Consider the following 14989-nt stretch of genomic DNA (forward strand, 5'->3'; position numbering starts at 1 on the left):
AAATCAAGTTCCAGGACAGCCTGTCGAGAGAGAGAGAGAGAGAGAGAGAGGAGAGAGAGAGAGAATTTGAACTAACTGGGTACATACTCACTGGTAGCGTGCTGATCTACCGTGCACAGGGTTCTGAGTTCAATCTCCAACATCACCAAGGAAAACGTAATTTCCAAAATAAGAGTGTCCAGTTCTGATCATCTTACCAGTCTCACCTGCTCGGAATGTGACCCATTTTTTTATTCAAAAAGGGGACCCCAATAAAGGATGGAGACCCAATTCTCAGGGAAGCCGAGGTCACTTCCCTACTTAGAACATGCCAACTGTCTCCATAGCCCAACCCAGGCTCTCGCCATGGATCTTAAATGTCTTACAGGCCATCCCTGCCTCCTCCTCCTGCCTGAGCCACCTTCCCATCCCACTTCAGTCTCCCCCAGCATCCTGTAAGCATATGACTGCAGCTCCCCAGCACATTGGTCCACGTTGAAGTAGACCATGCCTTCATTTCTTTGGACCAAACCTATACTCTCCTCCTTCAGCTCACCCCCTTGCCCACGTGTGCTCCCTGAAAGCCTCTCCATACAAGCTGCATTCGGGGTGCTTGGCCCTGGGAAAGGGTGTTCATTGACTTTTCCATTAAGGAGTTCTGCCCGATGTCCTTCTCCATGCCACCTGGGGAAAGACCAGCTCTGTGGGGCCTTTACTCCTCCCTTATACATAGTGCCACGGGTGCATCTTGACCCAGTTCTTGTTCCCTGGACCCATCTGATTCATCTTTGTTACCTTTAACCGCCAGTTCTCCTTGCCCAGCATGCAGCCCTGGGATGACCGCCAGGCTGAGCTTCAGTTAATGTTTGTTGAATGACTGATTGGGTTTTTGTGGCCTCTGAGAGGTAAATGAAAGGCAGCCAAAGCCATGGGAATAATTATCTTGCTCAAAAGACACACTTGTTAGTTCCAGGCCAAGTCTTAGAACTGATTCCAGCGAGGTTGCTTTTTCTGCCCCTCTCTTCTGTCCCCTCTGGAACTGCCGCCAGAGGAACCGCAGTGAGAGTCCAGACTAATAAGTTTCCTCTGCACATGTCCTGTTTGCCCATGGCATGGCATGCTGATTCTTGTCAACAAAGAGGAAGTGCCAGTGTGGCCTCTTTGGTGACTCTTGAGCATATCCTTTCCACATGTCGCCCCAAGGAGAGGGACTGCAGAGCATGTGCGGGCTTGGGCTCAGGGTGGAGGGCTGCAGGACTGTTGGCAGGGGCCTCCCCTGTATCATTACAGCGGGTAAATGGTTAACCCAAAGGAGGATTCTTCTTGGTCCCTCCTCCTCTGCAGGGCCTTCACCTTTAATCACTGTGAGGTCCCAGTAAGGTAGAGCACCACCGTAGGGGATAAATGCCCCCCTTCCCTTCTGCTGCAGCTTCTCAGATGGCGAGGGACCATAGATTAGGAAACAGGGACACCGGCAGGAAAGGAAGGGCAGAGATGACCCTTGACTGCATTATGCATGAGACATTTTGGATTGCCCACAGCAAATACAGCAGACAGGGCTCCAGCTTCTTGCTGCCTGCTCTTCCCTACACTACCTCTGGCCCCAGGAACCTGCAGGCCCCACTGCCTGAGACAATTTTAAGTCTGCCGGCTGAATCCTGTAGTTTTTATAGCTGTGCCTGTCCCCGTCCACCACACGTGTCTTGTCCCTGTAGCTCAGTAGCTTGCAGTTCACCCCTCTGCATTTAATCAAGTTTGGGGAGACCTAGTCCCTTCATTTATTCGGACGCTTTTCTCCATTCCTTATCCTCACCTCCTCCGAGCCCATCACACTGGCACGTTCCCTGTGTCTCCAGGCGCCAGCTGGCCACGAGCAACATGGCATCTCCATTCATGTGTGCGAGTGTATGGTGCTGGCCTTAGGGTGCTTGGGGCAATGTGAATCAAGGCTGTGCGGCCACGCCTCCATGGAGCTTGGACCAGTTCTTGGAAGACTTAGAGCTTCTTTGGTTTCATACTTCATTCATCCCCAAACCCCAAGAGCTGACTGTCGGGATCCAGGGTTACCTCTGAGCATGAGACCACAAGCCCTCCCAAAGAAGCGCAGCGCAGTGTCAAGCAGCTTTGAACATGGACGAATATACAAGGAGCTACCCCAAAGCCTGGGCCTACATCCTCAGCCTTCCCTTCCCACCCCCTGAAGCAAGCAGGAATAGAGGAACTCAGGCCGTGGGAGACCGAGGAGGAAGAAGGAAGGGGTGGCTATCGCTAGCTTTGGCTAATGGGAAATCGACATGTGCTGGACCTTGGAACAGACCACAGAATTCCACCCTGCGAAGCCATCGGTGGTCAGACCAGATCTTGCTATGTCCTCAGTTTGATCTCAGCTCTTGTTGACTCTTGGGAGGTCCGTTCATTGTGTGATCGACTTTAAAGAACTATTTTATTTCCAATGCAGACACAGCCCTTGACGTAGCAGTCAAAAACAGCACCCCCGGGAGACACATGGCTATGAAGTGTCTGGGTATGTAAGCTGTCTGCCTGTACGGAAGGCTCGGTCCTACCGCTCTTTATGCCCCTCACATGGGTGTCTCCCCTCCCCTGGAGCTCAGGCTTCAGGAAGCACTGGAGGTCAGGACAGGAGGTCTCTTCCGCTTTGGGATAGGGAGCGGTGGCCATGTTTCACCCAACAAGAGTTTCTTTGAGAGCACCACTCCCTGCCCCCCACTCTGAAGATGGAAGTCAAATTTTGGGACTCTGCTGTGCAGAGCAGAGAGGTCACTGGGCTCTAATGCATTTACCATTGACTGCCCCTCTTGTAGTGCGTCTATTAGTGAGTAATTTGATTTGTACCTATTCATTTGCAGTCCCTGCAGGAGCCTGGAGCTGGCCCCTGGTATAATTGGTGCTGTCTCTATTTTTACATCATTAGATTAGCCCCGACTCCTGGCCACTTGTTGTCTGCGCTTGTCTGTCCATTTATACAACCTAATGTAACACAAAATTCATTACTGATCACATTACTTTCAACTCTGAAGCCAGCCTTGTGATAAACATTTGGTTAACCCCTTCCTACCCACGGGAAGGCTCGCAGAACAAATGCACTTCTGCTCACCGGGCAAATCAATATCTTAATCCACCAAAGTGGACTGGCATTTCTAGATTTGTCATCCTCCAGCGGAACTGAATGATGAATAGGGCCCGGCACCAGCAGCCTGTCTGAGACCAGCACAAAGGCGGAGCACATCAGCCCAGACTGGGCCGCAGTCAGGGAAGGGTGGCATCACTGTAGTTAACTAAGACAACACCCCCTACACACACACACACACACACACACACACACACACACACACACCATGGCGCAGGCGCACAGTCTTTACAGCGCAGGCTGAGACCATATCGGGGGCCACAGAGGCCTCATCCTGATGAATCTCTTTTGTCAGACTTAGCGTGGGACCACTGGACAGGGAGTTGGGTCCGTTTCCTTAAAACTTTACTCATCAGTGGAGAAGCTACCAAGCATGGGGTCCTAACCTAAATGCCACCAAAGAATTAAATTGCCTACCAAGGCCTAGCTTGTATTTGGCAACACATACAAAAGGCCTAGGACTGGTAGGTTCCTACCCATCCTCCGGGAGAGTGCTGACCAGCCCACAGATGCCGCAGGTGCCTGGTTGAAGCTGCCTGTGAGCAGTTAGTGAGCCTTGAGTATGGGCGCGCGAACCAAGAGTCTTAAAGGGACCTCAGCACAGTTTTGTTTAAATCTAAAAGATTCCATACAGCCCCAACCCTTGTCAGCCCCTCCCCAACTTCCACTTGTCTCTGGGTCACACCCACAACAAGTCATTAACTCACAGGGCAGTTTGTTTCAAAGGGAAAAAATACCTCCACTTATTAAGAAATGCTCATAAAGCCACACCGTAATGATTAGAAATATCAGCGCAGAGGAAATAGAATGGAGCCCATTACCATGAAAGTCATAAATCCCTGAGTAAAAAGGCGCCATAAACTGAAGATGCTCGGGTGGGAAGGGAAGCTGGGGGAGCAGCATCCCTGGAGCCCTCTGCTTGGCTGTGGGGAGGTCCCAAGCAGGAGGCTGGGAAGGAAGATGCCCTGGGGGTGTGGTTTTGAACAATCTTCCTCAGATCCTGCTGTCCCTGCTGTTCTGAGCTCTTAGATGAAGGCCCAAGGCATTCCTTTCATGGCCCAGACACCCCCCCCCTCTCTCTCTCATCTGGTAGACTGATGCCCCTTTGTGTATGAGCCGGGTAGGGGCATCCCCATGCAAGGACCTGCCTCACCCTGCCCTGGGCCTTAGGGCCACTGTGCAAGGTGGCAGGACCTCTTGTCGCAGCACCAAGAATCAGCACTCTAAGCGCTGCCTGTCATATGCGGCTACAAAGAAGGGATTCCCTTGGTGCAGTCTGAGAGGGCACCCGTGTCTCCCTGTGGAAGGGATAGGCGGCACTGAAGTAAACCAGGCTTCCTCCTCAGGGCTGGGGAAGAGCCTCACAGGAGGAATGGTGACAGTCACCTCCCCCGCCCACCAGCTCCCAGTGTGGACTACACACTGTAGTCACAGCCTTCAGTGTAGTGTGGGTAGACAGCGTGGGGGGGGGGAGTACCCTGTGTATCACATGCCCACTGCTGGCCCCACCGTGCGTTCTAGAAAGGAGATGAGAGAACACATACCTGTAGTTCAGTCTGTGGTTCATAAGGGCACCTGTAGTTCAAGCTACTCAAAAGGCTGAGGTGGAAAGAGCTCTCAAACTGAGGCGTTCAAGACTAGCTTGTAGAACACAATGAGAACCTGTGGCAACAGAAGAAAAGGAGGGAGGGAGTGAAGGAAGGAAACAGAGAGGGAAAGACAGAAGAATAAAGACAAACAGATGGGGGATGGGCAGGTCTTTGCCCTCTCAGACTAGGGCAGGCCAGCCACAGGAAAGAGGGCTGGTCTGCTGGTGGAACAAGAAACTGATTTCTTAGCCCTGATGGAAGGGGGTAAACACGTCTTACCGAACCCTTCCGCCACGTTGTAGAGCATTAATTACACTTGGACATTTCAATGAGAACCAGATGTGGCTCCAGTCCCCACCGGTCAGCAGTGTTCAAAGCGTAGCATCTCTCCCGTGGGCTGTGGCTCTGTGCTATCTCATAAGGCTGGAGGCTAGCTCATCTGCCAGGGGCCTCCAGGCCTGGTAGCTACACTTGAAGAGGAGGGCGGGTCGGCACCAGCTGCTGGGCGCCTGATTCCCACGAAGTGTCTTCTTTTCAGGACTGTGTGGGACGGGACACACATGTCCAGTTTATGAGACTCCTTCTAGCCTCCCCCCCCTCCCCAGTTAGGACCCACACAACAAAGTCATGCACAGGGCCCGGCTTTTCCATCCCCAAAGATATGTCCCTCTGCTATCCAACTCTTGAGTCAGCCTTAAATGGTGCCAAGGCTCAGAACCTGGGCGAGAGAAGCAGAAGTGATTTCTAGCTCAGGTCCTTACTCCGCCTAAGGTGCAGGTGTCTAAGGTACTCTCCTGAGAGCCTTACACACACCCCACGACACCGCTAGAGCACACTGTCCCCTCACCGTCTGCAAATGCAGGTGACTTTCCCAGGTTATTCTGCACTCTGTGACAGCACTAGGGTCAGAGCAGTGTCCCTCCCATAACCCTCTCTCTCCTCGTGGCTCTGTCGGGAACTCAGTCTGGGATATAACTGAAGCTTGGCTTTAGCCAGTCACCAATGCCTCAGTGGGAAGTGTGGGCCAGTTCAACTTCGCCTTTTCTGTTCCCTTGTAGTCTGTGACAGAAGAGTTCCTTTAATATGCTGGGTGCTGGGAAGGTCACTGAGTATTGAGGGGTGTGGCATGGGTTACTGGTCCTTCTATCTTATCCTTGGATGCTAAGACTTAGGGGGATTCAGATGGTGTGAGTTTCCTGGCAGTGGGGTACTGCAACCCTGATGGTACAAGACCCCATGTGTGGGAGAGTAGGCTCCAGCCCCCATGCAGATCAGTGCTTCTCTTGGCCAGACCCCACCCACCAACCTGATGTTGCTCTTCAAGAGATGTGGGGCCACCCTGTAATCAGCTCTGCCCAGAACTCCAGTGCCCCTCTCCACCCCCACAACATACACATGCCTACACAGACACATTTGGTCAGCTCTAGCAGAAAGACTAGAGACCATGTGGCCACGAGACAAGACAGACCTCCTTCTGAGATCTCCCCTCCCCAGCTTCTCTTCCTCCATGTCACACCCCTGCTTTCATTCTCCTTCCTCTGCGTTTCTAATGTACCCCTCTCCTGTCACCACACACCCCTCTTCCGTGGGCCCACCAGGGCTTCAGCTGTCTGGCCTGCCTCCAGGCCCCTATGCAGTGGGGTTGGTACCACACTGGCCTGCTGTTGAGAACCGAATTCCCGGGGGCTCTTTGCCAGGTTTCTGAGTGGACGCTTAAAGCAGAACTCTGTTGGTCCATCTGTCTCCCTAAATATTGCCCCCTCCTAGTACTGGCCCCCATATCACTGTCTAAAGGCTGTGGGTACCCAGAAGCATCCGAGTTCTCTTGGGCCTCAGGTCTCTCCACAGTAGGAGCTGAGACTCTTAGTCACCAGGCATGGCCCTGTGGCCAAGGCTCCCTGAGCTGAAAACACCTGAGATACGCCTTCACCACTGGTGGCTGATGACTGGGGGACAGTTTAGACCATAGGGTCTTAGCCTCATTCTCTCTTGATGGTCTGTGTCTCAGTGTGCATCTGAGTCAGGGCAAAGCTGAGCAAAGAGAAAGGCAGGTGTGTTCATGGGAGGCCTGAGGGTTGCCCTGGCCAGGAAAGAGACTAATGTTGCCCCAGGCGGCCACACTCTGAAAGCACTCATGGCGCCAGGCTGTGTGTGTTGTAAGACACCAGAAGACTGGCGTCAGCCAGCCAGGGATCTGGGTTCAGACATAGGTGTTAAGCCCCAGAGATAAGAGCAGGCCAGAGCTAGCCCTGCTTTTCATCTCCCAACCAGGATTCTTGTGATCTGAATAGGCGGAGCCTTTTCAACCTTAGCCCTGCAGCTTCACCAAGGCCAGCCAGGCAAGGTCCCAAAGACCCTGCTGGAGGAGAAAGGTGACCCCTGTCTCGGTCTCCACTAGCTTCAGCTTCCATCCTTTCCAGACCTCACCAGGATGGGAAGCCCTTTGACTGTTGGCATCTTTGTAAGCGTAGAAGCATGACGGGAAGGAAGGCTGGAGAGGGCACAGAGGGAAGGTCTGGAGGGGCCAGGCAGCCTTCAGCTAAGTGTAAAGGAAAGAAAGCTGTGGCCTCCATCTAGGCTGCTTCCTTCAGCTGTTCTACTTTAACCTCTTAAAACACGGGCCCTGGGGGCTGAGGCTGGCTCCAGACGAGGGTGTGGCCTCTGATGGTGCTGTCACAGTTAGCAACAGTCTCAGCCAACACCACACCATCTGTGTTCCCCCCTGAACAAGCCTCTACCTCCTCAGTCATCCTCCAACAGCGATCGACAGGCTCTGAGCTGGATGAGACAACACCTCACCATGTCTGCCAGGTCCAGTCACTTCCCAGGTGACATCAAGACCATCGGTCCAGGTCTCAGCCCCTGGAAGCATTCAGGCCTCCCATCTTCCCTTTATCATTATCTATCTCTCTCTCTCTCTCTCTCTCTCTCTCTCTCTCTCTCTCTCTCTCTCTCTCTCTTTTTCTGTGCTGTCTGTGCCTAGCTAGTTCTAGCCCCTGTGAGCAAGCTTCTTGCTAACAAAATGCCTTGCTTGAGACAGACCCCATCTGAACTTGTATCTATCCTGTGGTCGTCTGGTCCCCTCACTTTTATCCCTTCAAGGGGAGATGCTGGTCAGTCTGACTTCTTAATGAGGGGACACCCCTTCCCCCCACCCAACACACAGCTGCCTCTCCACCCAAGAACCCTCAAGCAAAAGGAACTGAGAACTGTTTGGTTTTTTTTACAAATCTTTTCTTGCGCTGGGCAAGACAGGGGCACATGGCTGGCCTCTCTATGTCGCTGCCTTGAGCTCCCACCAAGCCCACCCCAGGCAGGGGGTCTTTACCACAGCCCCCACTAAAGTGGAGAGCTGGGAGGTAGACGTAGGAGGGAAATCAATGCATGTCAACAGGGCTGGGAATTTATTCTCCATCTTGGGAGAAGGTGTTTGGAAGGGGGCAAGGAAGGAAATGAAAAGCTGTAAACACGAATCCACCGTCTTCCTCCCTGCACCATTTCTTGATTAAAAAGAATCTCTGCCCAGACTCCAGTGGAGGCAGAACTGGTGGGGGCTTGGGTGGCAGGGCCACCTGCAGGGGGAGGAGGCTGGAGAGGGCCCTCGAGTCCTGGGGATAATCGCAGTGACTGATTCGATTGCAGCAATAATAGTAACTCACATTTGCTGACTGGAGGCTCTGAGCACTTTGTGCTGTGCTGTACATACATTATTTAATTTCATTCCTATGGCCAGGCTCTGAAACAGACATTGCTGTCCTTATGTTCAGGAACCCAGGGCACCTGCCCAAAGTCGCCAGGAAGCAGGTGGCCAGAGTCTCTGCTCTTAACAGCCTCCCTGCACTGCTTCCTCCATCCCAGGTAGAAGGGCGGCCCACCTGCCTTTCTTCTCCCGCTGAAGTTCTGAGTCAGCCGCTTAGGGAAGGTTTACCCCCTCTTCGCCACAGGAAGTGGCTATAGTCTCAGCAGGAGCAGACTCCTCCCACCAGGTCTAATCCCACTCCTACTGGGCAGCCTGGGTGGTTAGTTTAGGGCCTCGGGTACGTGGCTACAGCCAGGACCTAATAAAAGTGCTCTGCTAATCCCTGTAATGAGCAGCGTCTTGGCACTCATGTGTGCACAGAGCACAGAGGCTGACTCCCAGGGCATGCAGTAGCTGGGGCCGCCTATCCTTTTGCGGTGGTGGAAGTCCCAGGACTGCCCCAAGGCTGAGCCTGGTCCCTCCCCGGGGTACCCTCTTCCAAACACACACAGGTCCAAGGGGGTTCTTCTGGGTCCTGGAGACTTGGGCTCCCTACAACCAGCCAGGAGCCAGGAGCCCTCCAAGGCTCAGACCCGAAGAATGCCCAGCCCATTGCAGAATTCACTTTGGCCTTCTGCCAGAGCCCTCCTCTCACTAAGGCTGCCACAGCTGTGCCAAGTCTCACTAAGGCCTAGTGTCCTCTGTGTCCTCCTCCCTCTCTAGAGAATGGGGAACCAGACCTCACGTGGCTCAGTACAAATAGCTAATGTGCGAAAAGTCATGCCATCACCCCTAAAACCCCATCACTCGTCGGCATCCACACAGAGCCATGGCACGGCGACTCAGGCTTGGCCAAGTGGCCGTACCCACTGTGTAGGATGAGGATCAGGGGCAGCTGTGCCTGTCTCCTCACGGAGACTGAGTACGGCCCCTCTTGGTGTGTACCCGGGCTGGTGCTTCCAGGTAACCGGAGTCCTTCGAGAGGCTAGCCACCTCTCTTTGCCCTGAGACAAGCACCATGTGGAATGGGGGGTGGGGCGGGGGTGACATACAGACAAGGCCTCCTCCTCTTTAGGCCTATTTATTTTGTGAGAGCAGAGACCTCCCCCTTCTCCTTGTTGCCTCTGCTGTCCTCTCCTGTCCCCTGAGGCCTGCCCATCCCAGCCTGTGCCATCGGGAATCAGCTACATAACAAGCTTGTTTTCTGGCAAGACCAGTAGGGACTGGGGAATGTGGGCAGTAGCGGGCATTGGAGTCTGGCATTCTGTGGCCTGCCCCAGTGCTAGTCCTCCCTCTAGGGTGAACCCAGGGCCCATGGCTTCCCGTTTGTCCTTGGTGTTGCTGTATGCAAGACAAGGCTGTCACTCCTACCTTCCAGAGTCACCAAGTCCCTGGAGAATATGAGGGCACAACTGAGTCCAAGCATGGGGGAGGAAGGAGTGTGAGGGGTGGCAAGCTTTCTTACAGCCAACCTTCCCATGAGCCAGACTCAGTGCTGCTGGGGGAGCCTCTCTAGCTGCCTGGCCCTGGCCAGTTTCTGCTAGGCTTCACTGGGAGAATACGTACACTGCAGGAAAGCTGCTGAGAGCTGGGGAGGATGGGATGGGGGTAGGGGTTGAGCCAAAACCAGGCCACTAAGTCAAATGTCCAGGGTTCCCCCAGAAAACTCTTCAGCCTGCCTCCTTCCTCTTCCTCTCCCAGCAATCCACCTGCATGGGGCCCCATCTGGCACTGCATGGGCCGTAGGTCCCTGTGTGTCCCCCTTGTAGAAGCTATTGTATTATGCTTACTGTGTGACTCCTCTTCCCTCACCCGGTACTGAAAGATTCACAACACCTCTACCTCTGGGCCTGTCCCCCCATGACTGGTCAGTCTCCCGCCGCCTCACGTGCATGTCAGTGTCCTGGACAGCAGAACCCCTCAGCGAGACCGCCCTCCTCCCGTGTGCCACCCCCGCACCTCCCTCCACCCTCTCCTTCTGCTTGTGGAGATCAGTGTTCTTCTGGATCATTGTCCGTATCTCTCAAAGGAGAAAAAGAAAAAGATTCCTCAATGCTTTTCTTTTCAAAAGGGAAAAAAAAAGGAAAAAAAAAACAATGCCAACAGCCCAGCGTCCGCGAACAACCCAACAGTAACAAAGCATGCGTTCGGGATGGAGGAAGGTAAGGCCACACGTTTCCGCTCGCCGCTTGCTCCTAGGGCTGGGTGGGGTGATTCAAAGCGGGGGTCCAGCGTGCATCCACCCCTCCTCCACGTTCACTTCCCACACACTGTCACTCTTGCGTCTTTGGAGGGACAAAGAGAGCTCTGGTTTGACCGCAGGGACGGAGGAGAGCCCCCCAGAGACTGTCCCAGAACCAGCCAAGCCCCCAGTTCTGCCACTAGTGAGTCCATGCTGGAGAAAGGCCCCATCTCTCCCTACCACATCGTTCATTCCAGAAGTTCTTTTTCTGCACAAGCTGGGAATTTCAGTCCTGAGAGTTGTGACTGGGGAAGCAGAGATGCGGCCCACACTCCCTGCCAGGGCCTGTCCTCCGTGGGCGGGGGTAATGCACTTGGATGCGTTCAGGGGACCTAGCTGGAGTTCAGTAGGCCTAGGGGCTCTGCGGTGCACATCTCGGTTCACAAAGGAATGGACCCCCATAGACAGCTTAGAGAGATGAGCGGGCACTGGGTCCCCGTGGCCTCGGGCTGCCCAGACACGCTCCTCATTCAAACAGAAAACACCAGTGCAGCCTGGGGTGTCAGGCTGCACACAGCCATTCGCTAGTGCCAGGGAGTTTATGCCTAGGGACCCTGAAGAGTCAGTGGCAATCTTTAAGTGAAGGAATAACAAGATGTTGTAGAGTGTCCTGGCTTTCGGTGGAAACGTATGGAGATCCGGGGACCCAGTGACCAGTTCAAACTAGCCTGGGCAATACTGAAAGGAGACAAAGTCAGCAGAATCTTAGGTGGCCCGGATGTGGAGGCAAGGAGGAAGCTGGCCAGGCCCCTCTCTCTCCCAGGCCTAAATAACAAAGAGAAAGCTTGAGCCAGGCAGTTGAGCCATGCGTGGCCTCCCCGGGAGCAAATCCATCTTGTAACCCTCTGGCATTTGTCCCTACACTGTCATTTGACGGATGGGGTGCCTTCATGCAGACTCCTGTGGTGGGGTCACCAAGACAGCTTCAGGGTGTTGCCAGGGCCTACACCAAGGGTCAGTGGGTTGCCGGGCTTGGGCCTGCGCTGTGGACTCCTCAGCTTCCTTTTGGCAGTGTGGATATGTTGCACTTTGTATCAAGCCTATTGGGGCTCTCCCTCTGCTCGGCAAAGGAGCTACCCTTCCCTTCCTGATGGTCTCTCCTGCTCCTTTATCTGGGACCCGCTTCTTTGGGCCTGCATCCATCCCATCTGTATCCTGAGGAGGCCCCTGCCTTTCTCGCTACTGCCTGCTTCTCTCTGCCCTTCTGGCCCTGCTGTCAGCGCCCCCTAGTGCCAGGATGGCTGCGCAGGAGGGCATGGGCCTCTGAAAGCTACCTGGGTCCTTGGGTTTCTCTGGGAAATTCTGGGCTTGCTTGTGGGGCAAACAGAGAGGAAGAGGAGCTCTCCTGGAGTCTGCTGCTTGCTCACTAATGCTCAGGGCCTTCCCTTGGCTCTCCAGCACTGCCCCTCTAGTGGCACAATGGCTGTATCCTGTATGAAGGCGAGGATGAAAGCCCATCAGGAGGAAAAGATCTGAGGAGCCCCCCTCCTCATCTTTCTGCACATACAGAGCTATTTCATGGCTTTCCCAGGACCAAGGCCTCATAGGAAGCCAGCATCCAGCTCCTAGCCTGTGTCCCCGCCACCACCATCCCCCTTACTTACAGTGCTCACAACCTGATGGGAATCTCTAATATCCTGGTGTGCTCATCTAGCCTGGGCTCAGGTCCAGACATGACTGGCATAGTTACCATTTCCCTGTCCCATTTTATGGCGGCTGCTGCTGCTGCTGCTGGGCAGCCCAGCTTGGACTGTAGTGTGTCTTCAGAGTGTGTGAGTAGCTGGCTGGTGATGGCCAACCCAGTGGAGGCCATGACCCCTCGCTCCCTAACCAAAGCCAGCTGCGCTGCATGTCAATGGCGGCCAGGGCCTGGGGCAGCTGCAGCCTGGATCCCGGGCTCTGAAACCATATCAGAGGAGTGTATTGCTGGGTGTACCTCGATGTTTCAAGTAACTCCTATGAGATACTACACTCATGAGGCAGACAAGCAAAACTCCATAGTCGCAGGCATCGGGGGAAGACGCTACCCTCAGATGGTAGGGTCCATCTGAGCTTGGAAGACTCCAGAAACTGTCTGTGCACATACTCGCCACCAGTGAAGAGGAACTGACCACCCTGAGAAATCCAGCGAGCAGGGAGGTCCTATTCCCAACCCTCTGCCTGCCCCAGTTACTGTCTTGGATGAAGAGATGGTGGGACAGTTAAAGTTACCATAGCTAAGCAAGATAGGTCTGTGTGCTGTTTCCAGAAGAGCGGTGTGGAGGTCCAGGGACTAGGGCAGCAGAACCTTGCTTCTCTACAGATCAACTCAGCACATCCACTCTATGGGTCGCCAGGAGACTTTGGGCAAGCTAAGAGGAAATATTCATGCAAGGAGAGGACCCTCTCTCCAGTGGAATAGGTCCCCCACCAAGGGAAGGCATATACTTTCTAGAAGCTCAAGCCTGGCTAGCAGGGAGCTTTTGTAGGTGGGAGTAAGGGAACAATGGATAGCCAAGCTGGGACAGAGCTCTGGGGACAGGTCAGCAAGAAGAGCGACAGATCTGGTAGGCAGGCTTCTCTTCTCCTGACCTAGCTTCTGCCCACCTGCTGATCCTGGATCGCATGCACTGAGGAACTGGAGGAGAACGCTGGCCAAAGCAGGAGTGCAGGTGCTAGCTAACCCACAAGTAACAGAGCCATCCACACAGGATGGCAGGGGATTATACTCCTGCCCTCAAGGCTTCCCCACAGTGATAGAGACGCCCAAGTCAAAAGCTGGAGTCTGCTAGCCAAGGGCGCTTCTTCTGAGTGAGCCTCCCTGTGAGCTGAGTTGCCACTTGGTCCATATGGCAGGCAGGCAGGTGGGCACGAGCCTCCCTGCAAAAGAGTATGAATGGGGCTTCATGGTGAGCAGCCAGGCCCAGGGTGCGCCCCCACCTCCAGCCCACTCTGATCAAGCCTGCACCTCTCCTCTGTTTTGCAGAACTTCAGCGAGAGGGAAGCATCGAGACTCTGAGTAACAGCTCAGGCTCCACCAGTGGCAGCATCCCAAGGAACTTTGATGGCTACCGATCTCCGCTCCCTACCAACGAGAGCCAGCCGCTCAGCCTCTTCCCCACTGGCTTCCCATAGACACCAGCCACCTGCTTCTGACTGGCTGAGGGACAGGGAGAAGCACCACACCCCACCCTACCTTCCTCCCACCCCACCCCATCCCCGCACGCCTCTGGTCCTACCCTTCTAAGTCTCTGCTCCTCTTTCATCAACCCCACCTTCCCTAAGCTTAGCAACGACGGCTGCTCATCCTCTCTGGATGAAAAGAGACTTCCAGAACTGCTCAGCACACCCTGACCTCAGCCACTCCTGTCATTGGGGGCTGTGGCTAAGAGACTGCAGAAACTCGGTCCCTTCTCTCTTTGCACATAATGTCCCGCATCGGATCCGCTTTTGTATTTTTTAACTGTACCCACAGGGGGACTGGAACAGTGGCCAGATCGTAGGGCCGGGTGAGGAGAAGTTGAATGGTCCAGCCAGGTATTTTGGTGGACAATGTCAGCCCTAACCCACTTCAGGCTGTGATGCACACTGCCCCCAGATATCCCTGCTCAGTTCCCTCCCAAGACAGGAGCGAACTGAAGCCCAGAGTGATAGGGAAGGAAGAAGGAAAGAGGCTCCCTTTGCCCCTTGCTTCCCTGTTGGCTCATGGGGAGAATTTGTCTGTCTTATCTTTGAGCCCTTGTACCCTGGTCCTGTACTGTTGAGTGAAGGAAACCGTGGTTACTGAGGCCATATCAAAAGTGCACGTCTTGTCCAATAAATCACGCTGCAATTGGTGTCCATTCCTGAGTTGCTGGGGTCAGAGTCCTCTCCAAACACTGAGGAGAGTCCTATGGGTCAGACTATGGGCAACTGCTCCCAACACCCACACCCACACTGTATGTACAAGGGAGCCCGTGTTAGGAAGGAAAGGGGAGGAAAACCTTCCCGCTGGACGTTAGGTGGGGCTTGACTGAAGTTCAGCCTCACGACTCTTGCCTGTTACCAGAGCCTATGATTTGTGGAGGCTCCAAGCTTGGGCCTCCCCACAAGTGGACATAGAGGGCAATCTAGCCCCTGGTGTGTCCTGGGTTGCTCTGGAATAAGAGCTTGCCCTTGCCTGTGACCTTGTCCTAGGGCACTTGGGAATCACCTCTCTCTCAAGCTCAGAAGATGAGAGCTTGTGAACTAGAGTAGGGTGTGTTGTGGAAGTTGGCTAAGATCTCAGATAGCAAGCTTTTGGGTTTTGTTGTTGTTTTGTTTTGGAGACCAGG

General features: G+C 54.2%; 1 protein-coding gene across 3 annotated transcripts in view; it reads left to right on the top strand.

Moving 5' to 3' along the window:
- Bcas3 (BCAS3, microtubule associated cell migration factor) overlaps positions 1-14512 on the top strand; it is a 498657-nt gene extending 484145 nt beyond the window's left edge. For 2 of the 3 annotated variants that reach the window (XM_005350452.3, XM_005350453.3), the window contains one exon: positions 13663-14512. In XM_005350452.3, the coding sequence (XP_005350509.1) occupies positions 13663-13811 (149 nt within the window). In that variant the 3' untranslated portion in view covers positions 13812-14512. Of the gene's footprint in view, positions 1-10526; positions 10618-13662 lie in introns of all 3 variants that reach the window. The other variant, XM_026780237.1, reaches the window with a different exon arrangement.
- Positions 14513-14989: the final 477 nt, after the last annotated feature.

Source organism: Microtus ochrogaster, chromosome 7 (genome assembly GCF_000317375.1).
Source record: "Microtus ochrogaster isolate Prairie Vole_2 chromosome 7, MicOch1.0, whole genome shotgun sequence".
In the NCBI taxonomy this organism is placed as follows: domain Eukaryota; kingdom Metazoa; phylum Chordata; class Mammalia; order Rodentia; family Cricetidae; genus Microtus; species Microtus ochrogaster.